The sequence below is a fragment of the Lithobates pipiens genome, unplaced genomic scaffold (assembly GCF_037356315.1).
Source record: "Lithobates pipiens isolate NorthernLeopardFrog02 unplaced genomic scaffold, aLitPip1_a1.2 Scaffold_3, whole genome shotgun sequence".
Lineage (NCBI taxonomy): Eukaryota > Metazoa > Chordata > Amphibia > Anura > Ranidae > Lithobates > Lithobates pipiens.
This window is the reverse complement of record NW_027507790.1, coordinates 33,152,031-33,168,561: the sequence shown is the minus strand read 5'-3', so window position 1 is coordinate 33,168,561 and position 16,531 is coordinate 33,152,031. Positions and strand designations below refer to the sequence as shown.

Below are 16,531 nucleotides of genomic sequence, written 5' to 3'. Positions count from 1 at the left end.
CGAGACCCCCTTCTGCCACCTGTAAAGGTAATCCAGCAGCTCTATCGCTCAAATTACTTTTACCTTGTGCAGAATAGCTGGGCCTAAATTATTATACCTTGATTACTGCTGCAACTGAGATATCACCCTATACACAGAGGTTAAACAAATCCTCCTACACAAGCCCTCTGTCCTCTGCAGTACACAGTCTACACAGCATTTCTGAGCTGCAGGAATCTGATGTCACCCACTGCGCAGCATAGAGAGGAGAGCTGAGTGTAATCGGAGGCCTGAGTGGAGGAAATGGACGCTCTTCCTCCCTACAGTGTCATGGGGAAACATGCACAGCTGAGGCTGTGAGGATAAGCAGGGAGCAGACAGAAGAAAGGAAAACAAGAAATCACACTAGGTACTTTGGATTGAAGCTAGTACAAATTATAGAAGGATGTGCTTTCTTCATTTTTCATTTCAGAGCTTTATGACTACTTTAAACCTAAAGGCAATGGAATTCTACCTACATCAACATTCTAAAGCATTATTTAGAAACATTTATTTATGAAAGAAAGTTGGCTACAGCCAGCTCCTGTGGAAGACTATTCTATAATTTCTCAGCACTAACTTTAATGAACCCTTTGTAGTTAGAGTGTCCATTGGTCTTTTTAAATGACCTTAAAGTGAACAACTTTGCTCCAAGTTTACTATATAGATCATTTATGTAATTATACAAGGTGATCATAATTACATCTTCTCATGAGGGAATAAATTCAATTCAGGTAACGCCTCCTCATACCTGAGGTCCTCAATTCGTCTTTTTGAATTAGTTCCACATATTGAGGGCTTACTAAGGCAAAACCAGTATACAGTATTGGGAGGCAGGCCGGTTGTGTTGCAGTTTATAATGTACATTGCAGTGGAGCATATTGTAGTCTTTGAAAAGAATACAAAACAATTTCCGCATGGAAGAGCTGCACAGCATGCGACTGTCTGTGATCGATGTGCTGCGGCCCCAACTGTCAGTTTCACAGCCAGAACTTCAACGGTGACATCACCGTCAGAGGCTTTGTGTAAGTAACATTATTCAAGAAAGAAAGCAGCAGCCACCAGTGGAGCACACATCATTAGAGGTACCTTACTGCTACCTATCTAATGTTACAATAAGGTACTTGCCCACACTTCAGCTATAAATGTTCTTTGTTGCTTTCATCTCATGTATTGCAATGTGTTAAATATCATTTTTATTGATTATTATTTATGGCAATGACGGTTCAATTTTTTTTGCTTTTTTCATGATATTCAACATCACTGTATCTTGTCGACCATTTTAAACCTTTAAAAAGGAAAAATCAAAAAGTGGCTGCTATCCACCTTATTAGATGTGGGACTCTCAAAGTAGTTTCAATTTGTTACTAGGAAGTTGATTTCCCAAGGGTTGAACCTTGCACTCCTACATGGTCCTTGTCCATTAAAAGTGCCCTTTAATAACCACTCAAGTGCTTTCTCCGGTCTGGAGAATATCATTTGGGCATGGCTTAGCCCAGAAGTCAGGAAAGTCATTCCTCTAGTAACGCTGCCAATCCATATCAGAGGGGCTCGTGGAGCATAGTGTCTGGTTACTAAAAGTGCTTTGTAGATGACAGACCTGTGCACTTTAAATGACAAGGTTATTGCTATTGGCCTTTACCTGAAAAAAAGGGGAAGCGGACACAACACTCACTGCTGTGTATTGTTAATTGTACTGAGAGCAGTCTTTACTGCTTCTGGATATGTTGTTTTCGTATAATCCACCCATCTGGCTTTGCCTTGCAATAAAAGCAGTGAAGAATGAAAGAACATGTTACAAGAGCTGCTACATATTATATTTTATTGTTTGCTTTTTTTTCTTTTTATTGCATGAAATCTACTGGGTACTCTTAATTAACATGAATAAAAAGGAAAATGTATGTTTTACAGATTATCGGGGTCTCAGCCACTGCCTAAAAAAAAAAAAATACATGTGTTCTAAAGACTTATTGGCACCATTTTGCATTTCTTTTCTATCATGATACTACATATTTAATTTTCCATTCCTCTGAACTGTGTGAGCCCCCCAACCCCAGACACACACACATTTCCTTAGCCTGTGGCAGCTTGGCTAATAACCAAGTTGTAAATTATACTTTCCATATGTACTTAATTTTTGATAGGTAGACGGTCTAAAAATGTAAGATGTCTATTACTTTTTGTCATTAAATGAGATACATGGGGTATATAAAAAACAAACACACATGCTCATTTCTATACTGCAGCATCTGTCCCCTGCTGGCTCTAAGCCCGAGAACTAAGTGAGCACACGACCGCTGATTACTCAGTTCTCGGTCTTCTGGGAGTTGAGAGTGGTGACTGTCAGTCGCTGCTCTTCACTCTGCCCCTCCAGCACTCACGAGGGGCTGGAGAGGGGGTGGACGCAGTTGGCTTCAGCTCTCAGCCGCACCCTGAGATCTGGAGCCAGCTGTTAATCAGGCCCCTGGGTGGATCCTGACAGCTTGGTTGGGACCCTTCCAGAGCCTGGAGCCTCTATGTCACATCAGCTGACAGCAGGCTTTCGCACTGAATGTCAGAACAAAATCAGCAGTGTAAACCTAGCCTAAGGGCCCATTCACACCAGGAACTGAATTGGAATTGATTCACATGCAGTTCTGTGCAGTGCAATATCAGGCCATTAATTTTGAATGGGCTCAAATCGCACTGCGCCGCATTAAAAGTAGTGAAAGAAAAAAATCAAGTACAGGTACGTGATTTCACACTTAAGAGCAGCCCTGACACAGTAAATGTATGTGGGGAGGTCCTTAAGCGGTTAAATAAAGCAGTGCTAAGGACCCTGGTGTGTACATTGTGTATTGTTTTATAGCACCTACCTCTTAACCAACCTGACTACGGTAAATTGAAATATATTTTGTGGTCATAAGTTTCCGCAATCTTCACACTTATCGATATTTTCTCTGCCTTATTGAATACGCCAGTACATTCTTTTCATCTGGTTCTCATGGCAGTGTCTTACGTTTCTGATCTACAGTGTTTAGTTAGCAGTCAGCAATGGAATGGGCACATGAGAACTTGCTCAACTGATGTGAAACAGTGGACACCAAGGCAAAGTTCACTTATGTCTGAAAAACACAGCCAAGAAATACAACCCTGGTATTCTGTCTTTAAAAAAAGAAAAAGAAATGACCAGAGTTTATAGGAAGTTCATAGGCTGATTATGGGCAAAAATGACATCTATGATTCAGTCTGTCACCCAGACTCACTTCCTGTAATAGGGTGGCAACGCCATTTGTTCTACAACTAAATTATATGAAGATTGTCTCCCTGTGGACAGGCTAGTCTTAGATGGGAATGTTGTTTTAAGTGGACTTTAAATTAAAGACAAAAAAGTTAAAGCTGAATTCCAGCTAATATTTGAAGCAAATACAGTAGTCTTTTTCTTTTGGAAAAAACAAGATATAAAAATGTAAAACAAAAACTTTGGTAGTATTAAACAAAAAAACAATACATATAAAATTGCAACTCGCCAATTCTTACATATGGTGGCTGCATTCATTTTCTGTTTTTAGTTTTTTTTTCCTTTTATATTTTACCTGGTGATCCAGTCAGACCAAGCTTTCCAGACAAAGTAGCAGTTAGAGGGTTGAGATAAACCATTTACCACTGAAAGAAATGCTTATAATGGTCAGCTTTTATTTGTTTATGTAAAACCTATCCCAAAAGCTGTAACTGCTTATGAGTGTTGGGCAGAGTTCAGATTCAGTTTGTTAGCCATGTATGTAAGGCCCATCTAAATCTTCTAGTCTTAAAGCAGTATTTAACCCCAAAACAATGTCAGCTTACCAATTCTTAGATGTGCTGGCTGCATTTGTTTTCTTTTTTAGACTTTCTTTATTTTCAGCTGGTGATCCTGCCAGTAAGTCTTTTGTTTTTCAAAAGAACAAGCTTTCTTGGAGAGGTAGCAGTTACAGGGATGATACAAACTATTTACCACTGACAAGGGTGCTTACTATAATCAGATTATATTTGGTTCCCCGTTGACAATGTCATTTGTGACGAAACGCGTCTGGGAAGGCACGCAGTGACGCCACCACGTTGCACGAGGGGAGGACGGGTTTCCGAAAGCCGGCCGACTTTCTATTGTTTTATGCTGTATCTGAAATGATGTCCATGTAAGTGTAATATTCACGTTTTAAATAAATTATCCAAACGGTGTTATACTATGTTGGTTTCCTCTTCTCTTTGGAGCCACTGTTAGCATTATTTTGGGATCGCTGAACAAGTGATATGTTTATGGGAACGCTGCCATTCATTTGGGTTAGCTGATCTATGAGCGCAAACTATAAGGAGAAGGATTTTGGCGCAGCTTTTGAATTTTTTTCTAGTGTATTTGAGTGTGTGTATCCCACTTAGAGCTGCGGCCTTTTGTTTTAGATTATTTGTTGTTGTGTTTTCACCTGAGCGCGGTTTATTTTTCCATATAGTTAGTTATGTAAAACCTTTATATCAAATAATTTTTCTTTTTTTTTACTGTAATTGCTTGTGTAACTGCAGTGTAGGCTTCAGCTGATAAGAATGCAGTAATGCTGACCAATGCCTTTTTTTCCACTCCGTGTAGGGTCACATGGTCACGTGGGGAGTGGTAGGAAGCTCTGAGTGGTTATTCAGTCTCGTGGGATTTCAGTGTTGTGCCGTATTAAGTCCTGATACTAGACAGACAGGCACACAGAGTGTGCCGTAAATCATGGGAGATCTGGGCATGCTCAGTGACGTCATTCTAAATAACAAGAAGGATTACAACAATACTATGCAAGTAAGGAGATATCTACAAGCAGTGTCCCTTAGGGTTTTTTATGCTGATTCACATGGGACAAAGTTGTGGGGGAGAGTTTCCAACCACTTTAACATTGTAAGCACCCCTGTCAGCAGGCCCAGATTGGCCATAGGGCAAACCAGGCACTTGCCCGTTGCCCTGGGGCCGCATGTCCTTGCAGGGTCCAAGGCAGCTGGGCTGCTCTTTGAGCCTGCGGGGCGCACCTGGCCTCTCCGTGGCCACCTGGCTGCAAGTTCAGCTCAGCCATCGGCACCAGGGGGACAGAAACATGAAGGGGAGGAGCTAGAGGAGACACCTTCAGTCTCTCCATGGTCGCCAGTGTAGTTCAGCCATCTGTGCCAGGGGGCGTGACCACGAAGGGGGAGGAGCTAGAGGAGACACCATGGAGCCAGATCAGAGAGAGCATGAGTGGGCCCTCCTGTAACCTGGAAAGGAGGAGCGGTGGGGGTGGCTGCATATAGAAGAATCATTCTCTCCTCATCAATCATCTTCCTCCTACAGTCTCTGAATGCCTGCTTCTGTTTTTCCCCTCTCGCAGGCATTCCGAGAATGCAGGAGGAAGATGGAGAGAATGATTCTTCTATATGCAGCCACCCCCACTGCTCCTCATATCCTGCTGCCCCCCCCCCCCCAGTGCTCTCCTCCTCCCCCCATGCTCTCCAGCCACCCTAGTGCTCTCCAGCCCCCTTCCTGTGCTCTCCACCCTCCAGTGCTCTCCAGCCTCCCCAGTGCTCTCTGCCTCCCCCTGTGCCATCCGCCTCCCCCCAGTGCTCTCCAGCCCCCCAGTGATCTTCAGCACCTCCAGTGCTCTCCACCTCTCCTCCAGTGCTCTCCAGCCTCCCTGTGCTCTCCACCTCCCCCTGTACTCTCCAACTCCACCCATGCCCTCCGCTGCCCCCCTGTGCCCTCCGCCTCTCCCCCAGTGCTCTCCAGCCCCCCTGTGCTCTCCACCTCCCCATGTTCTTTGCACCTCCCCCTGTGCTCTCCACCTCCCCCATGCTCTCATTGCGCCCCTGTGCCCTCCGCCTCTCCCCCAGTGCTCTCCACAGCCCCCCAGTGCTCTCCAGCCCCCCCAGTGATCTCTGCCTCCCCCAGTGCTCTCTGCCCCACCCCATGTTTTTGCTTCCCCCTGTGCTCTCCAACCTCCCCATGCTCTCCTTTTCCTCACTGTGTTCTCTGCCTCTCCCCTGTTCTGTCCGGCAACCCCGCATGCTCTCCACCTCCCCCCATGCTCTCTAGCCACCCATATCTCTCTAACCCCCCGTGCTCTCCACCCCCTCAGTGCTCTCCAGCCCCCCAATTCTCTCTGTCTCCCCCATGTGCTCTCCACTGCCCCCCTGTGCCCTTCACCCCCCAGTGCTCGCAGGCCCCAGTGCTCTCTGCCTCACCCCTGTGCTTTCCACCTCTCCCCAGTGCTCTCCAGCCCCCCTGTGCTCTACACCTCCCCCGGTGCTCTCCCCCTCCCCCAGTGCTCTACAGCCCCCCTGTGCTTTCCACCTCCCTCATGCTCTCTGCTGTCCCCCTGTGCCCTCTGCCTCTCCTCTAGTGCTCTCCAGCCCCCCCAGTGATCTCTTCCTCACCCTGTGCTCTCCACCTCCCCTCATGCTCTCCGCTGCCCCCCTGTGCCCCCCCCCCCCCCCACTCCCCAAGTACTCTCCAGCCCCCTCAGTGATCTCCGCCTCCCCCTGTGCTCTCTGCCCCACATGCTCTCCTGCTCTCCCTGTGCTCTCCGCCCCACCCCTCATTTTTGCTTCCCCCTATTATCTCCAACCCCCATCCCCTGTGCTCTCTAACCCCCCATCCTCTTCTGCCCCATTGTGCTCTTCCTCCCTGTGTTCCTTGCCTCTCCCCTCTGCTCTCCGGCAACCCCTGTACTCTCTTCCTCCCCCCACAGTGCTCACCAGCCCCCCCTGCCCTGTGCTCTCACCCCACCCCATGTTCTCAAAGTTCTTCCCTTGTGCTCTTTGAACCCCCAGTGCGCTTTCCCAGTTTCCTCACCCCCCACACCTTTGCCATTTTCCCCCTCCCCTCTTCTCGGGTGGCTGTTAGGGTGGAGAGTGGGGAAGGGACCGGTTAACATGTCATGGGCTGCTCATTCCAAAATGCCCAGGCCTATTCTTTGTCCCAGTCCAGGCCTGCCTGTCAGTGTAATATGGTTAATCCAGACTTTTTAACCTTTGTTGGACATCTTGGCGTTTAATTGAAATGACAATGGACCCACTCGCAGGGTCAACAGGTAACAACGCCTTTTAAAAATGTTTTATTTGACCTTAGTTACACTTAGCAAAATCACAAAATTTGTGGTTTAACTACTGTAAGATTTAGAGAATGCATATTTTCATTGATGACATTATGTTGGAGTGGGGCCCAGGGCTGGGACAAGGGGTGAGCAGGAGGGGTTGGCTGCCCTGGACACAGAAGTTTATTGCATGGATGGGGGCGCCAGCGAGTTCATTCTGATACAAGGCATTTTGACAAGCGGATGACTGCTGTGGGTAGCATCCCCTAAGTTTGCACATAATGAGGGGGGGGGGGTGTCACAGTTTGGCTTATTTAGCCTGGGTGCTGGATGACCTTGTCCTGGCACTGGTGAGGCCTTTTTATTTTACTTCAGCTTGAGTTAAGTAAAAAGTGTATTTTTTTTCAAATAGATTTTTTCTTATTTATTTGTGTGCAAGTAGAGCAAAATAAATACAGCTAGGAATAATATGCTCCTTTGTAATCAGAAAGTATTGTGAAGGGCTGAAAGGTTGAATATATCATACTTGCCATCATCATTATTTGACATTTAAAATATATTTTTAAAAATAATGTAATTATTGACCAAAATGAGAGGCTTGGGTCATCATGAAGTCTTGACCTGTTCCTGCAATCTGCCAGTCTGACAACTAGTGGTAAAGAATAATGCTGTCTAACGTTATAGATTGTACAGTTGCTTTTCAAGGAATATAATAAAAATCCATGCCTACTCATTGTTAATCCATTTTAGTTTTGTTTCTCTCTCACCATCATTATATTTATACAGTATGGTTCAGCCCTGGTTCACACTGGAGTGTTATGACATGCGATTTGACATATGCATATGCGTATGCATATGCATATGTGGCACTGCACTGATTTCAAAAAGTAGTTTCTATACTACTTTTTGCAATTTCAGGCTGTGATTTACATTGACATCTGTGCAGAAACTTGCACAGATGTCTCTGAAATCGCAGCCTGAAATTGGGACTAACATGCAGGAGGGAAATCGTGCGTGTTCAGCTGAACCTGCACGGCTTCATTCCCGCAGCTCAGTGTGAACCTGGGCTTAATGTTCATTTTCTTTCAGTGAAAATGTGTAATATGGTGTATTTTGTTTATATTTTCTATTGTATTTTTTTCATTATTAAGGTAATAAATGTCTTTTTCTTGCTACTTTATATACAGGTCTTCAAGCTTTACATGTTGCCCTGGGTGGAGACAGCAAGGTGAAGAGTGTTTAATAGGTAAGTCAAATATAGGTATTATATGTATATTTCAAGAGTATGTTGACTTTTGGCACAAAGATGATAATTCTTTAAAGATTTCAACACTAAACAAAAATTGCACCCTACTATGAAGGGGCTCTGAAGAGAGGTGTGCTCAGGTCTGACAGAGGCAAATCGGGTGATGATAAGGGAGGAAAGAATCTCCCTGTCATTCCAGCAGCATAGAGGCACACGTCTCTCAAGGGGAGTGGGTGTTACAGTCTGTTCCATGTAATGCCCACTTGTGATGCTGCTGTCACAGAAATCTAGGCTAGTGGAGGCAAGACCTTGGTGTCTAAGCTACTGAGAAAGGGGGAGTATGATGCTGGGCGTCATCCAGCCCCGAAGTTACCCAGCTGTATGTGCGGAACAGCAAAATGTGTGGCGTAAAAAAGCAGAAATGTGAAAATGAAGACTGAAATCTAGTTAGGATTTTTTGTGAGAGTGTCCTTCCCCATAAATGACAATTTGGGCTTTGACAGCTAAATTAACCTTTACCTAACTTAGGACTCAAAACGAATCTAGTTTACTCCTTGGTAATCAACCCCTTGGCATTTCTACTTACTTTATCATTGCTGATACTATTAATCCACAGCTGTGCCAAAAATCTGGAATGAACGGCCCTGATGCCTGTGCCAAAAAAGTTCACCCATAAAATCTCAGATGGATGTAACTACCCCAGAACTCTCTCAGCAGACTTCTACAGAGGCTCTAATAATTTGCTTGGCATTACTGTTGTTACCTACAGCAGTTGTGCAAAATCAAGACCCCAAGTGTTACTGATATTTATATTCTTCTGTACTAAATTGTCAGATATACAGTACTTAGCATAAATGAGTACACCTCAACAGATGGTCAGAAAACCTTTACTTTACTTTCAGAATCAACATTTTCTATGTGATACTATAATACAAAATACTCCCACAAATGCAGGCCATTGATTGCAACCAAGATTTGTTCATTTCCACACACGAAAAAGGGATTTTTCCTAACAAATTCATTTAAGACTATTTTGCAAAAATGAATACACCCCAATGAAAGTCTACATTTTAGACAACAAAATTCTAATTAACAAGAATCCAACTACAGGTGAGTTTAATTAGTAATTAAACAGGTGTCCAGCAGACAGTTGATTATAAAAGGGTGCTACTTAATCCCTTCCCATTTCATACTGTCAGCAATGGCACCACATGGAAGAGAAATGTCACAAGGCCTCAGAAAGAAAATAATTTCTTTACACAATAAAGGTGAAGGCTACAAGAAGATCAGCAATGCTGCACTTATGAGGCAGAATGCTGTAGCAAAAGTGAACGGGTGTCACCCACGAAGGAAGCCTCTCCTAAAGCCCATGTACAAAAAAACCCGCCTATAATTGGCCGTGGCCCATGCTAAAAAAGAAGAAAACTACTGACACTGTACTTTGGAGTGATGAGACTAAGATAAATGTTTTTTTGGAACTGATGGCTTCAAAACTATATGGCGCCGCAAAGGTGAGGAGCACAAAGAATAATGCATGGTGCCTACAGGGAAACATGATGGTGGCAGTGTCCTTCTGTGGGGCTGCATAAGTGCTGCTGGTGTCAGGGAGCTGCATTTCATTGATGGTATCATGAATTCACAGATGTACTGCTCTATATTGAAAGAGAAGATGCTACCATCACTCCGTGCCCTTGGTCGTCATGCACTTTTCCAACAGGACTATGATCCAAAGCACACATCTAAGGCTACTGTTGCATTTCTGAAGAAGAACACAATGAAAGTTATTTGGTGGCCAAGTATGTCTCCTGATTTGAACCCAGTCAAACACCTATGGGGAGTTCTGAAGAGACAAGTTGAGCATCACTCTCTCTATCCAGCATCCAGGCTCTAACAGAGGTTGTTCTTGAAGAATGGAAAAAGATAGATGTTGCAATATGTCGCTAACTTGTTCATTTCATGCCTAGAAGACTTGGTGCTGTCTGTAGGGTGCCATCTGTAAATCATGGAGGTCATACAAAATATTGGATAGATAGTAGTAGTTTTTGTTGTGGAGTGTATTCATTTTTACATCAACTAATTTGAGTAAAACTGAAGATTTTGTAATTTAAGTTTTATATTATTAACCTTACTTTCAAGTAATGAGCTAAACAAATGTTCTGTAAAACGCTGCTTTGTCAAAATTATGGAAATTGTTCTTGTGTTCATTGAGATATTGATTAAAATCTTACTTTTCAAGTACTCGTTTATGTTAAGCACTATAGCGTTCACTCTGTGGTGTTCTATTAGAAACCTACTATTTTCGGTAGGCCTTCACATACTTTACTTATAGTTTCAGATACATTTCCATTCTAAATTGACAGCTGGGTCTTGTGTTTGCAGTATAATGTGCATTATACAAAGGGACAAGCTGACTCAGCAACTAAGTTGAGTTTACACTGTGGTCTATAACTATTTCAAATTGCGGTCCTGTGTGTCCGGTATTATTATTCATACACCAAAATTATTTCTAATGAGGCTATAGAACAGGGGTAGGCAACCCCACTCAAAGCCTCTTTTGCCGCCACTCAACTACCTCCTCAACAGCAGAGCAGCGCAGGGAGATGTCAGTGAGACACTAATGCATTCAAATTTCAGAATTCCTCACACCTGCACTGAGGGGGAGGCACTGTGCCCCCACACATTGTAAAAGATGGGAAACATTGTTTGGTTCTCTAACTTTGCTGTAGCTGCGATCGGCAGCTTTTGTCATGGGGTAGAAATTGGGTGCTGTTCTGCTGGGGGGGGGGGGAGGGCCTGTTTCCAGGAGGAGGAGGACTGTCATTGGCCACTGCTAAAGCCAATCACAGTTCTGCTAGCCCTGTCTATCACCTGGGAGGCAGATGACTCACTTAGTTGCCACTACCAATCTCAGAAAGAAAAGATTTCACTGTGATTAATAAAACCACAATCAGGTGACAATTTGTAAAAATACTGTTGAGCTTCTGGGGACATTGTTGAAATTTTTCCTGAACCTTAACATTACTACTGAACTCCTGCACTCTGTGTCCCTTTAAGCCAATATTCACTCTAAGGAAAATCACACCCAACTTTTGCTGTGGCACACTTTTTCTCAGCGGCAGGGGCCCAATTTATGATCCTGCTGTGTGCTGTGTGCGGGATCATAAATTGGTCCACTGCTTTCAGAAAATACCCATGACCTGAGCTCATCATTGTGTATCCATTCCAGGTGCTTGTATGTGACATAACATACATCACATACAAGCACATGGGCTGGATACGAGAGGTGGATGAGTAGGATGAGTGTGCCAGGTAAGGTAGATGTGTCTCATCCCTGCTTCCTTTCACCACTCTGCATATCACGCATATCATAGAAGAGAAGAGGGTACAGCGGTGGAGCAGATAAGCAGGAGGGTACAGTGGTGGGGAAAATGAGCAGGAGGTACAGTGGTGGGGCAGATGTGCAGGGAGGTACAGTGGTGGAAGAGATGAGAAGGTGCTACAACAGTGGGACAGAAGAGCTGGGGGTACAGTGATGGGGCAGATGAGCAGGTGGGTTCAGTGTTGGGCCAAATGAGAAGGGGGTTACAGTGTTGGGGCAGATGAGAAGAGGGTTACAGTCTTGGGGCAGATGAGAAGGGGGTTCAGTGTTGGGGCAGATAAGAAGGGGGGTAGAGCAGTGGGGCAGATATGAAAGGAGGTTCAATGTTAGCACAGATGAGAAGGTGATTTAGTAGTGAGACAGAAGAGCATGGGGATATGTTGGTGGAGCAGATGTGCAGGGAGGGACAGTGTGGGAGGCAGATGAGAAAAGGGGTACATTGATGGGGCAGATGAGAAGGAGGGTTACAGTGGTGGGACAGAAGAGCAAGAGGGGGTCCAGTGTTGGGGCAGATGAGAAGGGGGTTCAGTGGTGGGACAATTGAGCAGGGGGGTTCAGTGTTGGGCCAGATGAGAAGGGGCTTACATTGGGGGGAAAGATGAGCAGAGGGGGTTCAGTTTTGGGGCAGATGAGAAGGGGGTCCAGTGGTGGGACAGAAGATCAGGGGGTACAGCGGTGCAGCAGATATGAAAGGAGATGCATTGGTGGGACAAATGAGCAGGGAGCTACAGTGGCTGGGGTTCAGTGTTGGGGCAGATGATAAGGGGGTTCAGTGTTGGGGCAGATGAGAAGGGGGGTAGAGCAGTGGGGCAGATGTGAAAGGAGGTGTATTGGTGGGACAGATGAGCAGGGAGAACAGAGATGGGGCAGAAGAGCAGGGGGTACAGAGGAGGGGCAGATGAGAAAGCAGGTTAGCGTGGTGGGGCAGATGAGCAGATGGGTTCAGTGTTAGGACAAATGAGAAGGTGGCACACTGCTCAAAAGGTTGCCTACCCCTGGCATAGAATGTAGGTATTTCAAATGAGCTAAAACGAAGAATTAACGAAGAATTAAAAAATAGTTAAACTTTGTACTATGCGATAGTAGAGGAGGAAGCAAAAGCATACATGTATCAACATTTATATATATTTTTTTAATTTTGAATACATTAGGCATGGGTTTTATTGCTGAGGAAAATCAGCCTCACTGGTGGCATTGTCTCTGATACAGAAGGTGGTGGGGAATACAATTTTTTTACACTTTTAATAGATTTTTATTGACAAAAATACAAAAAAACAATACAAACAATAAGGTAAAAACAGGGCATATGAGAACTTGTTGAACTTGCCAAGAAGACAGTAGTCAGCTAGAATGTAGCTGCCAAGAATGTATAGGCATCCAACAGTATAAATCGCATAATAAAAAACAAAACTTGTAGCCTGTAAGTTAGAGTAGGTATCGATGAGACAGGATATATTTCCACAGGCCGCAAAACAATAAACAAATCAAGACATTAAGTCTGAATCAACAACAATCTGCAACAAGAAAATAAGAAAGAAGGGAAGAGAATCAAGGATGTCCACATTATGAAGGTCCAAGAGCGAGTGGGGCAAGGGGAAGGGTAGTGATGTTTTTAAGAGGCCACAGGAACAGGGGAAAAAGGAGTTCTTTTTCTAATGGAAAAACCTTTTTCCTGACGCCTTCATGGCAGCACACACTGGGTTGTGACTCCGCCCCCACAACCTGACAGGATTGGTTAACTATAAATTTGAAGGGGAGACCTCCTGCTGCATTCTCTTTTTTATCCTCACCTGACAGGTTGGATCGTTCGAGTTCAAAGATACCTACAGATGAATAAGCCTCTTACCGCCTCACCCCAGCAGGTTCAAGCCTCTCCTGTTTGGAAGTCCCTCCTGTACAGTCTCTAAATGAGCTTTATGGAGGGAATCCCCGTTCTGGTGGTCTCAGGGGACATCTCACGGAGTTTTTTTATAAGCTTTAAATAAGCTTTTATTGTGCAGTGGGCTCCCTTTTTGAATCCTATCCTTTCTTATTTAAAAAAAATACCTTTTTTTCCCTGCAGGAGTGGCTGGGTCTTGCTGTCCTCCAGACAGCTGTCATGGCCGCCGCTAGTGTCCTCAGCGCTCTGCGCATGTCTATTTGCAGCTGGATCCTTGTTTTCCCCTGAAGAGAGGGTTTTTTCCCTCTTCCAAGATGGCGCCGGTATCCTCCAGCAGTTCTGCGCATGCGCGGAGCGTCATTCGGCGCCGCTATGGCGCCGTTTTTTAAAAATACAGCTGTATGCTTCTGCATGCTGCTGTTTACAAAGCACTGCCCTGTGTTTCTATTATTCGGCTGGATCAGGTAAGAACATTCCTTTTTCTACTGTGTCTGCATAATCTTTTGTGGGTATTCTGCTAGCCTTTTTATTCAAATGCTAATCTTAAAGGGGCAGGTTTTAAAAAAAAATAAAAAAATCTTTTTTCTTTTAAAAAAAAATAAAAATTTTTTGTGTGTTTTTGAATTATTCATCTTCTATCAGTATCGCAAGGAAAATTCTTTGTTTCTTCCCTTCAGTCTACTCTGTCTACCCTTTTTCATGGAGTCCACTGCCCACGCAGATCACCGACAGCTAGAAAGGTAAGGGGCTCTACACGTCGTAGGTGAGTATTGAAGGGGAGAAAAAAGAGTGCCGACTGCTAAAGATGCTGCTTTTTTTGCAGTCCTACCAGATCAAGAGGAGCAAGTTCCAGGCATGGAAGAGGCTCAAGTCGCACTTCCAGTAAAAGATCGCACAGAAGTCGCTCCAGGTCCTCATCTCGTCAGAGACATGGTCGCTCCCACCACGGTCGCTCTCGGCATAGCCGCTCGGACCACAGGTCTCCTTCCTCTCATCACAGCCATCACACCAGACCCGCAGCTAACGCCTGCTGGATATGTGGCGCACCGGCCCTTCCGGAGAAGCTTGCCTGTCGCTCTTGCTTCAATGAAGCAACTAAGGAGAAGGAAGCAGACGCCAGAATTGCGACTGATCTTATAAGAGAATCAGTACGTGAGTCTATTTTGGCAACAGCACCCGCTATGGAGGTGGCAGGCCCCAGCACATCCACTGCACACACATATCGTTCCCAAGCTTCGGAATCATCCTCAGATAATGACGGCCAGGAAATGTCTGCAGGATTTGATTTTTCTTTGGTGGAACCATTCGCAAGATCAGTCAATAAGGCTATCGGCTGGGAGGATATTATTGCTGAACCTCAGAAAACCCGCAAGTACTTTCCCAATTTAAAAAGACGACCAGAGTCCTTCCCATTTATTGAGGAACTCGGAGATCTTATTAAAGATGAGTGGGAATCAGACAAGCGACCAAGCATCGCTAACAGATTAGCGAAAATGTATCCTCTGGACGAATCAAAAGTTAAAGCTTTGGTTAATGCTCCCATTGTGGATTCCTCCCTGATGCGTCTGGCTCGTCATGTCACTTTACCCATCGAAGATGCGGTCTCTTTTAAAGACGTACTGGACCGTAAAATGGATTTGGAGTTAAAAAAGGCGTATTCCATGGCGGGGGGCTCCTGCAGGCCGGCTATTACTACGGCAGCGGTGGCTAGAGCTATTTCTGGATGGGCTACTAAGTTGGAGAAAGATCTGCTAGAAGGTAAAGAAATGGAGAAATTAGTCTCTTCTTTGCAGGAGATTAGATTGGCAGGTGACTTTGTAGCAGAGGCCTCAGTGGATATCATAAGATCCTCGGCCAGAACAATGTTGGCGTCAGTAACAGCAAGGAGGGCCTTATGGCTGAAGCCATGGATGGCCGATACAGCCTCCAAAATTAATTGGTGCAAAATCCCTTATGATGGTGTTAATCTCTTTGGAGCCAAACTGGACTCGGCTATTTCCAAAGTCACAGGAGGGAAATCTGGGCTGATTCCCTCCGATAGAAGACCCAAAGCTCAGAAAGGGCCTTCTTTTAGGCGAAATCTTCCGGATAAGTATAGGGAGTCCAGATCCTACCGTCCCGGCAGAGAATTCAGGAGGGATTGGAAGAATACTAAGCCTTCCTTTTTGAGAATGCAGAAGACCAAGGCTACACCCGCAGGGGAGCATCCAAAGTCCTATTGAAAGTTTGCCCGCTCACCTAGCCCAGGTGGGCGCCAGGCTAAGAAGGTTTCTTCAGATCTGGACAAGACATATACAGGACAATTGGGCACTGTCCACAATCAAGTATGGGCACAAATGGGAGTTCGTGAACGGGTTTCCAGGAAACCACTTTCAGCCTACCAGACTGCCTTCCACACTATTCAGGAAAAATCTCCTGATAGAATATGTAGCAGATTTAAAACAGAAGGGGGCTATTGTGGAAGTTCCTTCAACTCAAAGAGGGAGAGGTTTCTACTCTCCGTTATTTTTGGTGAAGAAGAGGACAGGAGATTTTCGTCCCGTACTGGATCTCAAAAGGCTCAACAAAAACATCAAAGTAGAAGCCTTCAAAATGGAGAGTCTCCAGTCCATACTCTTAGCAATAAATCTTGGCGATTGGATGCTGTCAGTAGATTTGTCGGACGCCTATCTTCATATCCCAATACATCCGGCCTTTCAGAAATTTCTTCGGTTCGCCATCAATCATTCCCATTTCCAGTTTCGGTGCCTTCCATTCGGCATTTCGTCAGCTCCCAGGACCTTTACGAAAACTCTCCTACCATTAGTAGCGTTCCTGAGGGGGAAAGGTCTTCGAATACACCATTATTTAGACGACATCCTATTGTTAGCAAAAAGTCGAGAGTTATTACTTCAGCATCGGGAAATTCTTCTTTCAACTCTCCACAACTTCGGGTGGATCGTCAATTTGAAAAA

The 16,531-nt window shown here is 44.8% G+C and overlaps 1 protein-coding gene across 1 annotated transcript in view; it reads left to right on the top strand.

The window, feature by feature from the left end:
* SCARF2 (scavenger receptor class F member 2) overlaps window positions 1–16,531 on the top strand; it is a 319,293-nt gene that overhangs the window by 113,675 nt on the left and 189,087 nt on the right. The window contains exon 2 of the mRNA XM_077461426.1: window positions 8,261–8,319. Coding sequence (XP_077317552.1) covers window positions 8,261–8,319 — 59 coding nt within the window. The remainder of the gene's footprint in view (window positions 1–8,260; window positions 8,320–16,531) is intronic.